The sequence below is a fragment of the Ochotona curzoniae genome, unplaced genomic scaffold, assembly GCF_017591425.1.
Source record: "Ochotona curzoniae isolate NIBS_2020 unplaced genomic scaffold, NIBS_Ocur_1.0 contig_66, whole genome shotgun sequence".
Taxonomy (NCBI): Eukaryota; Metazoa; Chordata; class Mammalia; order Lagomorpha; family Ochotonidae; genus Ochotona; species Ochotona curzoniae.
Window position 1 is genome coordinate 7,611,335 of NW_024466512.1, and position 13,190 is coordinate 7,624,524.

General features: G+C 47.8%; 1 protein-coding gene across 2 annotated transcripts in view; it reads right to left on the reverse strand.

Moving 5' to 3' along the window:
* PLPP4 (phospholipid phosphatase 4) overlaps positions 1–13,190 on the reverse strand; it is a 110,835-nt gene that overhangs the window by 64,699 nt on the left and 32,946 nt on the right. For both annotated transcript variants that reach the window (XM_040991759.1, XM_040991760.1), the window contains exon 2: positions 6,383–6,491. In XM_040991759.1, the coding sequence (XP_040847693.1) occupies positions 6,383–6,491 (109 nt within the window). The remainder of the gene's footprint in view (positions 1–6,382; positions 6,492–13,190) is intronic.

Here is a 13,190-nt window from a genome sequence, read left to right on the forward strand (position 1 = left end):
AAGTGATTCAGTTCCCACCTCAGTATGGCTGCAGCAGCAAAGACCGTGTGCTGTGTGTGCCCCTACTGTGTGTCTCTGCATGCCTGTGACTGTGTGTGCCCCTGACTGTGTGTCTCTGCATGCCTGTGACTGTGTGACTGTGTGCACTGATTGTGTTTGAGGGTGTTCTCTGTGAGCAACTATGGTGCTGACATGCATGACTAACTGTGTAGATCTCTGTATGCCTGCTTGTGTGTGCTGTGTGTTCCCATGTCTCTGCGTGCCTGTCTGTGTGTGCTGTGTGTGACTGTGTGTTCCATGTTTCTATATGCCTGTCTGTATGTTGTATATCCGAGTGTGCTCTCTGTGTGTGATTGTTGTTCCCACACTACTGGGACTGTGTGTACATGTGTGTGGCTATATGGTGTGTCTACTTCTGTCACCCTGACACCATTGGGGTCTGGTCTCATTAATTCTTCCTGGATATATACATATCTGATATATCCTTGGGCAGCAGAGCTCTAATCAGAACAAAGATGTGCTTATTCTTACCATCTATCCCCTTCTAAGCAAATATTTCTCAGCTGGGAGTTAGAACGGTGAGCCCAGAAGCTAACACTTAGGAAACAGCCTCCTAACAGGGAGCAAAGCAACTCAGGGCCAAGCCAAGCGAACTTTGCAGAATCTGAGCCGGCACCCAGCTGATTACCCCTGACAGAGGCCCAGAGAAGCACCCCTGGCTGTCTGAACCAGAGGAGAGGGCGGCAGACACAGAGGTGCCGAGGGGTCAGTGCCACCTCTGTGCAAGTGTGCAGATGGCAGACAACCACAAGTAGGCCAAGCTTCCCCCAGGGACAGGTTCCCCATCTGTTAATGTTCTGGCTAAAGGGAAGTTCAAAAATCTTAGAACAAGTCTAAGCTGTGTGTTCCAGGCTTACAGACCAGTTCTGAGAGAAAACAAGGAATTCTTGTCAAACATTGCTGCAGGGTGTGGGGCACCAAGTTCACTTTCTCTGGGCTTGAGTGTGTTCACAGGTTCCAAGTATAACCCTCCATGAGACAACAGAGGCCAGCAGGGATGGAGCACCTGCTACAGGCGATACTTTGTTGGAGGCACTTCACACCATGTAGCTCATGCTGTCCTCACAGTAGGCTCCTTACTTACTGGACAGGAAACTAAGGCACAGAGAGGTTAACCCACCTGCTGAAATTCACACAGTTAATATGTGATAAAGTAATGAAGGATTCCCAGGCTGCCAGAATGAAGCTCTTGTTCCACAAGGTCGGAGCAAGTCCCGCCTTGGCAGGTAAGAAGCACTGTCCCCAGTGTGTCAAATGCTTTTTTTTTTCCCAGCTGCAGGAGGCAGGCAAGGAGGCAAGTGACCAGGATGCAGACATATCATAGAAACACCGGCACCAGCCATCCTGGATGAAGCTCCTGCGTGTTAGGGGTTCTCCTCAGATCCATCTATTCTAGCGGCTCTGTTAGGCAGCATGGCAGCCCCAACATAAAGGTAGCAAACCCAAAGTTTGGAGAGAGAAGTGAACACCCAAAGGCACAGCGAGAGACGCTAGAACCCTAGGACTGGGCTACCACATGCCTAGATCTGAGTCCTGAACTCAGCAGCCCCCCTTACCCATCAGCTTCATTCTCCAGGTAGGGAAACTAAGGCTGGGATGATGCACAAACACACCATTCCTTCATGTACTGATGGCACCACACAGCACCCAGGCAAAGATGGCACCTTAAAGTCAGCAAACAGGACCCAGCGCATGGTCTGTTTTGTGCCCTAATTCCCCAGGCTGGGAACCCAGAACTGTAGACAAAATACGTGGAATGGACACACATTAAGGGGACCTGGGTTCAGGCCCCAGTTCTGGGTCCCTGAGAAAAGGTGTTAAACCTCTTCCTGGGACCACTTCCTCCTCTAGTACACTGTTCCTAGCCAAGCCTCGCCACTAGGAAGGGACTCGCTCTCAGCCACTGATTGCTTAGGCAGAACATGTAGAGTGAAGCGCTAGGGACCCGGGCACCCTCCACATCCTGGGAGGGTCATGCCACCAAAGCCCATCTTCTATAGACAAGACCACCGAAGCACTGAGCCAAAGCAGTCACCCCAGAGCCCACGCCCAGCGGCCAGCAGCAGAGTCCAGCAATATGGCTCTGAACTCCTTTTGCAGTCTTTCCCTGAATAGATAGCAGACACACAAGCCACACTACACCAAACCAGGGGACTGCATCCTGTGACCAGACAGAGGGAGCAAGGCAGTCCAGGTTCCAGCCATCGGTGCCCGTTCCCTAAGCGACCAGTGTCTCCAACCATGGCCAGCCCACATGCATCCACTTGTGAACCCCCAGGGAAAATGCCTTCGAACCCTGCCATCACTGCACTCAGAAGGTGGGTGACCCCAGTATTGCCCCGGAGACTTTTGAGAAATGCAAGCCATGGGGAAGGAGGTGAGGATGCCAGGGACTCCTAGGAGGCAGAAGGAATTAAGATCCGGATGTTAGAGAAGAGCTTGTCACCTGGGGTTCCTTCAAGTCAGAAGCAACAACACCCCCCAAGGGTCTTTGCTTCCAGAAGCAGACAGAAAGGTGTGCTACGAAGCGATGGTGAAGACGGCTTCAGGACATACAGACACTCGGCAAGAGCCTGCTGGGATGAACAACGACTTCCCCTTGCAAAGGAAGGAGGATTTGTCTCCCTCCTCCCATTCTCCCCAAAACTGACTTCACTGCTGTCTTCCTCAAACACATTCTATCCCATACGAGGAACCCCCACTACCAAATCCCCACAATGGCAATACCTTCTGTAAGGTAAACCGTAAACCTCCCGGACACAGCCTGGTTGAAGTAAAAATGGGGAAGGACAAAGGATAGGTTTTGGCTGGATTTGTTTTTGAGAGTTGTTTTTATCTGTATGAAAGAGGTTCACTCCTCAAGCAGCTGCAATGACTAGGGCTGGGCCAGGGATACATCAGGAGCCATACATTCCATGAGGGTCTTCCACATGAGTGCAGGAGCCCAAGCACTTGGGCCATGTTCTGCTGCCTCCCCAGGGACATTGACAAGCACTTGGATTAGAAGTGAAGTGGAGCAGCCAGAATTTGAGTTGACACCAATATGGGATGCAGGCAATGGCTAACCCACAATGCCTACAGTATCAGCTCCAGGTGGATTTAAGTCAAGTAAAGAAATTCTCAAATCCTCACATTCCTTCAACTCTGTGAGATTTCCCTGTCCTTCAGAGATGTCCCAGGGATGTTGAATCATCCAGATGTGTTCCTGTCTCTGCTCCAATAGACTGGCAGCCACAGTCTTACTCAGCTCTGTGCCCTCACCACACACCCCATGCTTAGCTCATGGCAGGTGTCCTGTACCTCTGGGTTGGGTTAAGTGCTAATTAACCTAAAGCACTCCAGGTCCCATTTTACCTCTGCTTCCTTCTGGTCCTCTCACCCTACAGATGTTCCAAGCAAGCTCCTATTTCTGGGCCTGCAAGGTTCTTGCTTTGTCAAGCCCACGCCTTTACATAGCTGCTCTTGCCCAGTAACTCACCACTTCTCTACTTCACCCAAGTCCATGCGGAGGGAAGCACCAGACACGGTTCTGTACTCTGACAGCCAGCACCCAACGCCTGGTTCCATCATTGGTGGTTGTGAACAAGACACTGGACAACTAGTTTTGTTTTCTTCACTAAAATTACGGGGCTAACCTCAAAGGATTCTGGGAAGAAATCACTACGGTACTCTTTATAAAGTGACAGCACAGTCCCTGGACTCAAGCCACCTTGGTTGTTGTTAAAGCTGCCACTGCTGATCATGATGAAGAAGAAACTTCCTAGAACCTCACCTGAGCCTCTCTGAGAACCCCTGAGGATATACCGCAGGTTTGATTTGCAGCCCCATTACCATGTCCCCTGTGACTGGCCTTGCCACAGCAATGAGACCACTACAGACGGCAGCACCCAACACCAGTTGGTTACGCCAGTATGTAATAAGACGCAGTACCCAACACCAATTGAACTATTCTACACCAGCAAGCAAGGTGTCTCAACACACTCGGACAATCCCCACCCATCCAGCAAGAAACTCTGACCTCTTTTGAATCAGGGAACAGACTTTTCCGCAGGTGGCTGACTGCTTGGAAATAAGACAAAAGCTGAGAACTCAGAACTCAGGGCATTGGAAGAGGAAGGCAGACAAGCTCCAGCACCCAGGCAGTACCAGCCATGCCCACTGTTAAGCAAAGGTCACCTGAGTGGATGCTGCTCCAGGCAGAAATGCCAGTTAGAGCACCCCCTGGTGGTGACACTGCCACCCACGCAGTCCTTGACTCAATAATTCATCCTTTGTATTGTCTTGTTCTGTCTCTCCAACTGACTGTTCACACACATGAGCATACGTACACACACACACACACACGAGACTCTAGAGTTACTAATTATCCAATAAAGAAACATCTGGGTAAGGATTGGTGTCTTTTAAATAAAAGGTTGGATTAGAAAATTCAGTTTCACCTTTAAAGAATTTCCATGCCAAGTCAAAAGAGACCTCAGGATTGTTTACGTATTAACTAATGAAATTTGAGCTTTCAAAAGAAATCAAGCTCTCTTTGATAGTGAAAACATGTGCAGTATTAAAAATTCTTCTACAACCATCTGAAGGTTTTTAAGGATCAAAGCAGACAAATGATATTTTATATTAAAGGCTTAATAAAATCCACGAGAACAAATCTAATTTATGTGAGGACACAGTATTTCTCATCTTTGTGTTGCAGGTATTGTAGATATCTCTATTGCTCTCCTTGTGTTGCCATGGAATAGTACTAAATCCTGCGACCAAATGTGTGACATTCATCAACTGCTATTAAAGAAAGTAAAGGCTGAACTTATTCCACGAGGGGGTTGGAGGATGAATGAGCAAGTGTGTCTGAATACCCCTCTTCTCGGAGGAGCCCAGATCTGAATCACTCCTCTTCTGTTTCGTTGCTGCCAATGCCAACATGCAAATTGCTCCATCCTATTTGTGTCTGTAGCCAGAATATTTGTGGCGTTTGGATTAGACTTCAAAACAACCCATTGTTCATAAATCTAGGACACAGCCACAAATTTGTCGCCATATCCCATATCACGCTCCATCTCCATGTTGTGTTTTATAGCATATGAAATGCAAAACTTTATGACGGAATGGGAATTCATGATAAATAGATGCCTTTCCTTCTTAAAGCCACAGAATAAACTCATTAAACGTACATGACTCCCTGCCTTTTAAGGATTTATAGATTGAAGCAAGAGCAGAAACAGAAAACATCTGATTTTAAACTTGAGTATCAGCAACGCTCTGCTCAGAACCATCCTAATTTTTCAATTAATCTGAGATTTAATCCAGTTTATTCTGCTGCAATAAAGCAACTATTTAAAAGCAATCACAGCAACACTGTAATGTGTATATGGTATTGTGGGCATTTCAGAGACTCTGTAGACAAAAACGTTTTCCCATTCATTTCAAGCAAGATTTCATCCATGAAATCTATGTTGGTTTTTTTTTTTACTTTTGACAAAAAACTGCTCTATGAAAACTCTGGGCAATTGGAATAAATTCTTCAAGTCACAATTTTTACCCATCAAAAATTCTGTCCTTGGTCTCTCAAAGCAATAACCTAAATATTTCCTGTTCCAGATAGGCGAGGTGACAATCATTGTCACCAAGGAGTCCTGCACACCTGGCTTGCAGCCCTCAGGGCAGTGCCATGGCTGAGAGCCAACTCCAGAGCCAGCTGCTTGAATCTGGCTCGCCAGTCGTGTGTCTTTGGGCAAGTTCCCTTGTGTCTGGTGCAATACTGAATCTATAAAATGCGCACATCAATGGCTCCTTCCCCTCCTGGATGAGATATCCCAGAGAAGTGAAATACAAAGACTGCAGTTGCCTGGTGGCACAGGGAGGAGGTAAAACAAACCCCAACAAACGCAGCAGCTACATGGATGCTTGCCTGTATATTCTAGAAGAATATCCAGGAGGTGGGCCACTGGGTGGCCTTTCCAGTGGCCACTTGGTATGGATCAGTTTACACTTGAAAGATGGTGAGCAGAGGTAGTTGGATAAAGTGAGGTTTATCCTAAAAGGAGCGGGGATAGGAAGTTCTTACTGACTTCTAGACATTCTTGATCATCAATATTTAGAAACAACTCAGCACAGCCCAGGCCAGCGAGTCCCTTCTATTCCACTAGTGTGGGCAGTTACTGCTTCTCACACGACCAACTGCCATTGTGATCTGGAATTGAACTTTCATTGGAGCAGCTCCTCCAGCATTCAAGCTGCCCTCTATTTTCAGCAAACATAACACCCATTTGGTTCACATTTGGGAGGTGGGTCAAAGTGGCCAGGAACGTGTGGTACTTACAAACATGAGGCGGGTAGGAATGTTGTCTGATTGCACCAAAGGGTTTTTATAGAGCCAGATCTCTTCCGGCTGGATGACTCTCTGGAATGGATCCAAAAATTCTGTAAAACTGAAACAAAACAAAGAAGAGTTCATGAAGGCTGAGCATTCTGCTGCCACCGGCAGTTCCCAAGGAGACCACATCTACATACCCCAGGGAGGGGAAGGGGGAAATCCATGTGGGGGAAAGAGGGAAATACACTGCCCCTGCTGACTGGCTCAGCCCGCTCCAACCTGGGAAAGACTGGGAGAATTCCTGAGCCTCTACAGAATCTTCTGGGGCCGCCTACCAGAAAGGCTCAATTCTGTTCAACAGGTAATAGCTGTGAGTCTGACATTCAAAGGCACTGGGAACTAGGGATTTCCAAGCAAGCCAGAAGCAGATGTACCGTGTGGCGGGCTCAGACTGGGGCAGGCTGCTCCAGCAGCACAGTCTCTGGAATGAAATGCTCTTGAACACAAGTAAAGCAGCAATCGCCTCCTTTGGGGGTGAGGGAGAGGTTGGGGGAAGGGAACTGTTCCCTCCTACAGGGCCACCCTGAGGGCCAGGTGCCCATGCTGGGTCACAGCAAGAACACAAAGAGGAGAGAGGGAGTTGGGTACACTCTGGGGCTGCAGACATGACAACCTTAATCCTCCTCCTCAACCCTCCCCACTCCCGTACACACTTACAACCTCCAACAACTATGGCTTGTGCTGTGTTTTCATTAGCTGGGAAAGAAGCAACCACTGCCAGAAGAAAAGTGGGGTGATGCAGGGAGATGGAGTTTGCTCTATTGGATGCTTGCCATCACCTCCCAGCTCTCCAGCCCAACCTCCCCAAACGCACTGGGTTCAACTCCAGACATGGTTGGAGTGATCCAAAGGGCTATTTGATTCTTGAGTGTTAGGCTAAGGAAGTTTGACTTGGAGCAACTCGGAGATTTGACTGCGAAGAATGGAATGGGAATAGGAATTCCAAATGGTGGCTCTGGCAGTGGTGAGGCTGGGACTTGCAGCAGAGCAGAGAAGGGAAGGGCAGATGGGAGGGCACCTGCCCTGGAAAGAGATGCCTGCAGAACAAAGACATGGGTAGCGTGGGAGCTGATTTCAAGGTTTCTGGTTTGAACCAAGACAAGGAGTTCATAGATAAAGGGCAGGGTGAGAATGAGATCAACCAGCATGCCCTTTGGGACTGTCTAGCATCCCCAGAGTCTCAGGGTGCTCTGCTGCAATAGCGGAGAAAGGTTTTAATGGTGGTGTCATTTCCCTCATATGCTATTCATTAGGCATAGATTCTAGGGATCAGCCCCTCTCCAGGGCAGGGGACTGGCTCTCCCTCTGCCTGGGTATGGCAAGGTTCTAGGACAGAAACACAGCTGGAAGAGGGAGCCTTACTCTTGGAGACCTTGAACTGCGATCACTTTCTATTTCTTGTCCTGCAGCCATGGTCTGGACACAAGGTTGAGCACCTTCCAACCTCACCTCACTGTCTCCCAGGCTTTCTAGACCCATGGCAACTATTCTAAAGCTGCATGCACCAGCCTGCTGCACAGTCCCTCACCTGACCCCAAGCTGCCACAGCCAGAACACATCGATCAAGCAAATGATATCCTCTGGGAGCAGCAGAGCTGAGAGAGATAGATGGCCCTTCTGATGCACACCCCAGCCACCAGCGTCTGCTGCACACTCCAGACAGCTGGGCAGCTCCTTGCAGAATCCAGGTCTTAGAGAGAGGCCACGCCCAGGCCTGGAAACGTCCTTCTCTGAACTCTTCAAACATAGGTTGGAAACCAAGACGTGAGAACCCTGCTTCTAGCTAAAGGGTGGAATGTGACCTCTCCCCCAGGGCTCATTACCCACTGAAAACTCCCTGGCAGTGGGTGAAGCCAGCAGTTTCCAAGTTGGAGTGTACCCAGCAAGCCTATGGCATCTCGTGATTGCAGATCCAGTGACAGCAGGTCCAGGGATAGCTCTGGTACCTGGCTCCACCAGCAAGCTTCCTGGTAATGCTGCAACTCTGTGGGTCAAATCTGGGGCATACAAGTCCAGGACATCTAGATCCCCCAGGAAATTCCTACATGGGATCTTAGCCAAAAGGTCAAGAGGCAATAGAAGGAGTTTCTTACAAATGCAGATTCTGAGGCCCTGCCCCTGACCTCAGGTGTCAGAGTTTGCATCCAACAAGAGCCAAATAGGGACTCCAATGACCATCGCTTTTGAGACCCAGAGCTTTCCAAGAAAGCAAGCCAGTCTTCCAAGCTGCCTAGTTTTGCCTTATCTTCTCCCTGGTGAGGGACAAGCCAGGTGGTTAGACTAAGCCCACGGCTCCGAAGCCTCGTCTCCCCAGCCCTATGTTATCCTATCCTCCTACCTGTCAGTCAATTAGCCCATTTCCCAGGATGCTTCTCCCTTCACCTGGGATCTAGGGGAGGTACCACTCCTCTTCCAATCACACGAAGAGGCTGCCAACTGGGAGGGGCTAGCTCTGCAGAGACAAGTGCAAGACAAGGTGCTAAGGCACCATTGCTGTCTATTTCCCTCCTTGCCCCTTTCCTGGCCCACTGCATTCCTGAACTATGCCTACCTGTATAGGAGAGAAAGATTCTCACTTTTAAATAAACTTTACCATGCTATAGACCACACGTATGTCTACTTAAAATGCTTCTCTAGGCAAAAGGCAAGAACCTGGAAGAGGAATTTAGGCACCACCTCTCCCACAACATCTCTCTCTCTACACTTCACTTTTTCTCTAGCGCGAACTCTTTGGGTAAAACAAATTAAATAATTTTGAAGGAAATTCATGTCACTGCTTAAAGATAAGCTTGGCATTCCCTGACACAGCCCTGGTAAACATCAAGACAAAAATAATGGAATCAGAGGCACGCCAATTCAATCCCCCCTCTTGAGAAGAGGCCATTTTCTCCGCGAGGGGTGATGAGTTGTGTCCCTCAAGCCTTCCACGTAAGAGGGAAGTGATGAAACAGCACTGTGGGCGCTGCAGATGGGGAATAACCCTCTCCTGGACTGTGGTGTAGAGTCTGTCACATACAGGTGCAGTCTATCTTTTTTAAGATTTATTTATTTTTATTTGAAAAGCAGATTTACAGATAGAAGGAGAAGCAGAGAGAGAGAGATCTTCTATCTGTGGGCTCATTCTCCAAATGGCCACAACAGCATGACGTAGGCTAGCCAAACTAGGAGTCTGGAGTTTCTTCCAAGTCTCCCACATAGGTGCAAGAGCCTAAGGACTTGGGCAATCCTATTCTGTTTTCCCAGGCCATTAACAGGAAGCTGGAGAATAAGTGGGGCAGCCAGGACGTGAACTGGTGCCCATGGGGATGCCGGCACCGCAGGCAGAAGATCAGCCTGTTACACCATTACACTGGCCCTTTCAGGCATAGTCTAAATTTATTGTGCTTGGAGTGGGCATTGGACACAGCAATGCTGCTATTTAAGATACCTACATCCAGCACCGAAGTGCCTGGCTGGATTCCTGGTTCTGCTTCTGATCTAGCTTCCCACTAAGGCGCACACTGACAAGGCAGTGAATGATGTCACCCATGTGGGAGACCAGAATAATGTTCCTGGCTTCTGACTTCAACCTGACCCAACCCTGACTAATCAGAAGATGGAAGACTTCTCTCCATCTTTCTCTTTCTCATTCAAACAAAATAACAATCAATTAAAAATAAGCTCTAAAATCACCTCAGGTTCCACTTACATCACAGGAGAAAAACATAAAAATTAAGATGAAAATTCAAAAACATAGCCATCAGGAGTCACCAGGTGAAGAGGAAAATGGCCACACTGACCTCAGTAACTCATGAGTGTCCACACTGTCTGGCCAGCACTTCAGCTTACAAGTGTCCATGTCCCATGGTCAACACTTGAGCTCAGATTCTTGGGTTCTTGATAAGAGGCTGCAGGGAGTGTGGCAGTTCTGGGACCACAGGCAGGTGCATAACACCACATGGTATACTGCTACTTCCAATACGTGCAGTGTAGAGAAAAGCTCCCGAATGCCCAAATGGCTGTGACAGATCCACAGGTGCCCCTTCCAGGACAAGGACGCCACCTGCTATTCCCACTGGGAATGGCATCTTCCCATCCCTGCACGGTCTCCAATGAGAACACAGGAACTGGGGTAACCTCGATGTGACTTAGTCTTCTGAACCCCAGTGGGACAGACACTGCCTATCATCAAGTGCTTAAGAGCTTCAAGGATTCCGAAGACTTCATTGAGTTTCATGATCAGAAACAAAGAGAAAGGGCAAGCCCTGTGTGAGGAGGAGGCATGGAAACACAAGAGATCACAAGGATCATTCATTTATCATTTCAAAGAGAAGCTGCTATTGCACAAGACTGTATTGCTGTGAAAGCAACATTTTCTTCACTGTTGTCCGTCAGCTCTGACTCGGCATCCAGAGCCAGTCTAACCTCAGAATAACTGACTTCTTCCTTTATTAAGCAGAGCCACTGAACTGCTCATACGTCAACTTGGTTCCACTTCAGAAATTCCAACTAAAAATAAAATGTCTAAACTCTGTAGGTCAAATGCATCTACATGAAAGGCACAGACTCACAGCCAAGCAGACATCACTTCCTCTCACAAAAATCACACCTGTTCAAAGTTAAGTAACACGGGTACGCATATTAGCATGTATGTAAGACACATACTTGTGAACATACAGCCATACTCCTGGCAACTCATCGTATTTCCATAGTTTAATATGCTTTCCCCAGCCAAGGCCACACATACGGTTACACAGAAAAGGTAGAGAAGTACAGACACAGATTATCATGTATGTCAATCATTTAGTCTAATAACAAGCATTTTCTGAGTCTCTACAACATGCCAGGTAACATCCTCTAACACTGGTGAATCAAAATACATTCCCCACTCTTTTTTTTTTAAGATTTATTTATTTATTGGAAAGTCAGATATACAGAGAGGAAGAGAGACAGAGAAGAAGGTCTTCTGTCCGATGATTCACTCCCCAAGTGAGCACAACGGCCTATGCTATGCTGATCCGAAGCCAGAATCCAGGAACTTTCCGGGTACCCCACATGGGTGCAGGGTCCCAAAGCTTTGGGCCGTACTCCACTGCTTTCCCAGGCCACAAGCAGGGAGCTGGATGGGAAGTGGAGCTGCTGGGACTAGAACCGGTGCTCATATGGGATCCCGGGGCGTTCAAGGCGAGGACTTTAGCCACTAGGCCACGCCGCCGGGCCCTATTCCCCACTCTTGAGAAGGTCATTGTCAAGAGACCCCAAATTGCACCACCTTGGGAGTGAGATGCCAGATTCTTTAATTAGAGGCACCAGGATACTGAATAAACATGATATTGACACTTCCTCTGTTCTGAGGATAGATGTTTTGTTTGGGGTGCCTAAGTGGTTGAACCCAAGCGGTTGAACCCAGAAAATGGTCTTCCACTCAGAGGCACAGGTGAGGGTCCTGGTCCTTTAGGATTTTCCAGGGTATGCGTGTCCACCTACAGAATGTGGCAATGGTTAGTGTAAAGTTGAGAACCCAAACATTGGTGGGAAGAGCAAGCCCAATGGGAGCACAGTGAGGCACTGAGGTCCCAGACCTCTTCTAACCCAAAGTCAAGTTCTCACAGTCCTTGAGTCTCCCCATCATCCTCTATAAGATCCCATACCTTTGTCAACAACATTTGGTCCATGTGCTTTGATCATTGAATCTTTTCAAAGACAATTAAACTTCAGGTGGTCCAAAAGTCATATCCTAGCCAGTGAGATAAAACCTATCCAGCCCATCCCCCAATCACACATCACCTGTTACACTGGAACACTGAAACACAACTCATCAGAGTTTGTCTTGCTACTTTGGGGAAAACCAACTTCTCTCTAAGAGTTTCTATCTGCCCCCCATTCCCGTGCCCAGGACGGCTACATCTTCCAGGGTCATTGTGGACACTCTATTGGCAGTAACAAATATTAGAAACTTGTTCAGCACCTGGGGCACTGAAGGCCTCATTAAGAGGACACAACTCATCTTGCAAGTATGACTTCAAATGGCTCCCAGGGGAGCAGGGCTGGGTCTGCAAAGGTACCCGTCTTTCTGAATCCAACAAAGCTGTGTTTTGGGAGGGGATTAGGTTGAAGAGTGGTTACAATCTCCCAATGTGTGGCCATTTTATGAGCAAACAGTGGCTTGGGACAGCACTTCAACTATGAGATCTGCAAAAACAAAAAAAGCTTGAGACAGACAGAAAAGACTCCCAGGGGAGGCCCAAACTAAGTGCATGTCTTCACTGCACATCTGACTTTCTTTGTAAGACAGAAAACACTAGTGTGCATGTTTTTCCTTCTCTCTGTAAATCTACTTTTCAAATAAAAAAAAAACTTTAAAAAAATACTTTCTATTTAGTTATTTATTTAAGACTCCCCAAATGCCTGCAACATCCAAAACTGAACCAACCTGAACCTAGGAGCCAGAGACTCAATACAGATCTGTCATGTAGGTAACAGGAACTTAACCACTTGAGCCATCACCTGCCACCTCTCAGGGCGCACATTAGCAGGAAGCTAGAATCAGAAGTGGAGTCAGGGCTTGAACCCAAGCAGCATAACCACCTGCTCCTTCAGTTATTTTAATAAGCAACAAAATTTTTCCATGATTAGAGGTATGGATATGGGGACTTGGTTTTGTGTTGTGCATTGTGCAAGGTGTCCATTTCCACTTGCTGTGAAAGACTAATGCAAGATTCTTTGTTAAAGATTCTCCCAGAGAGCATCTGGTGTTTGCTGGGAAGGGCTGAGA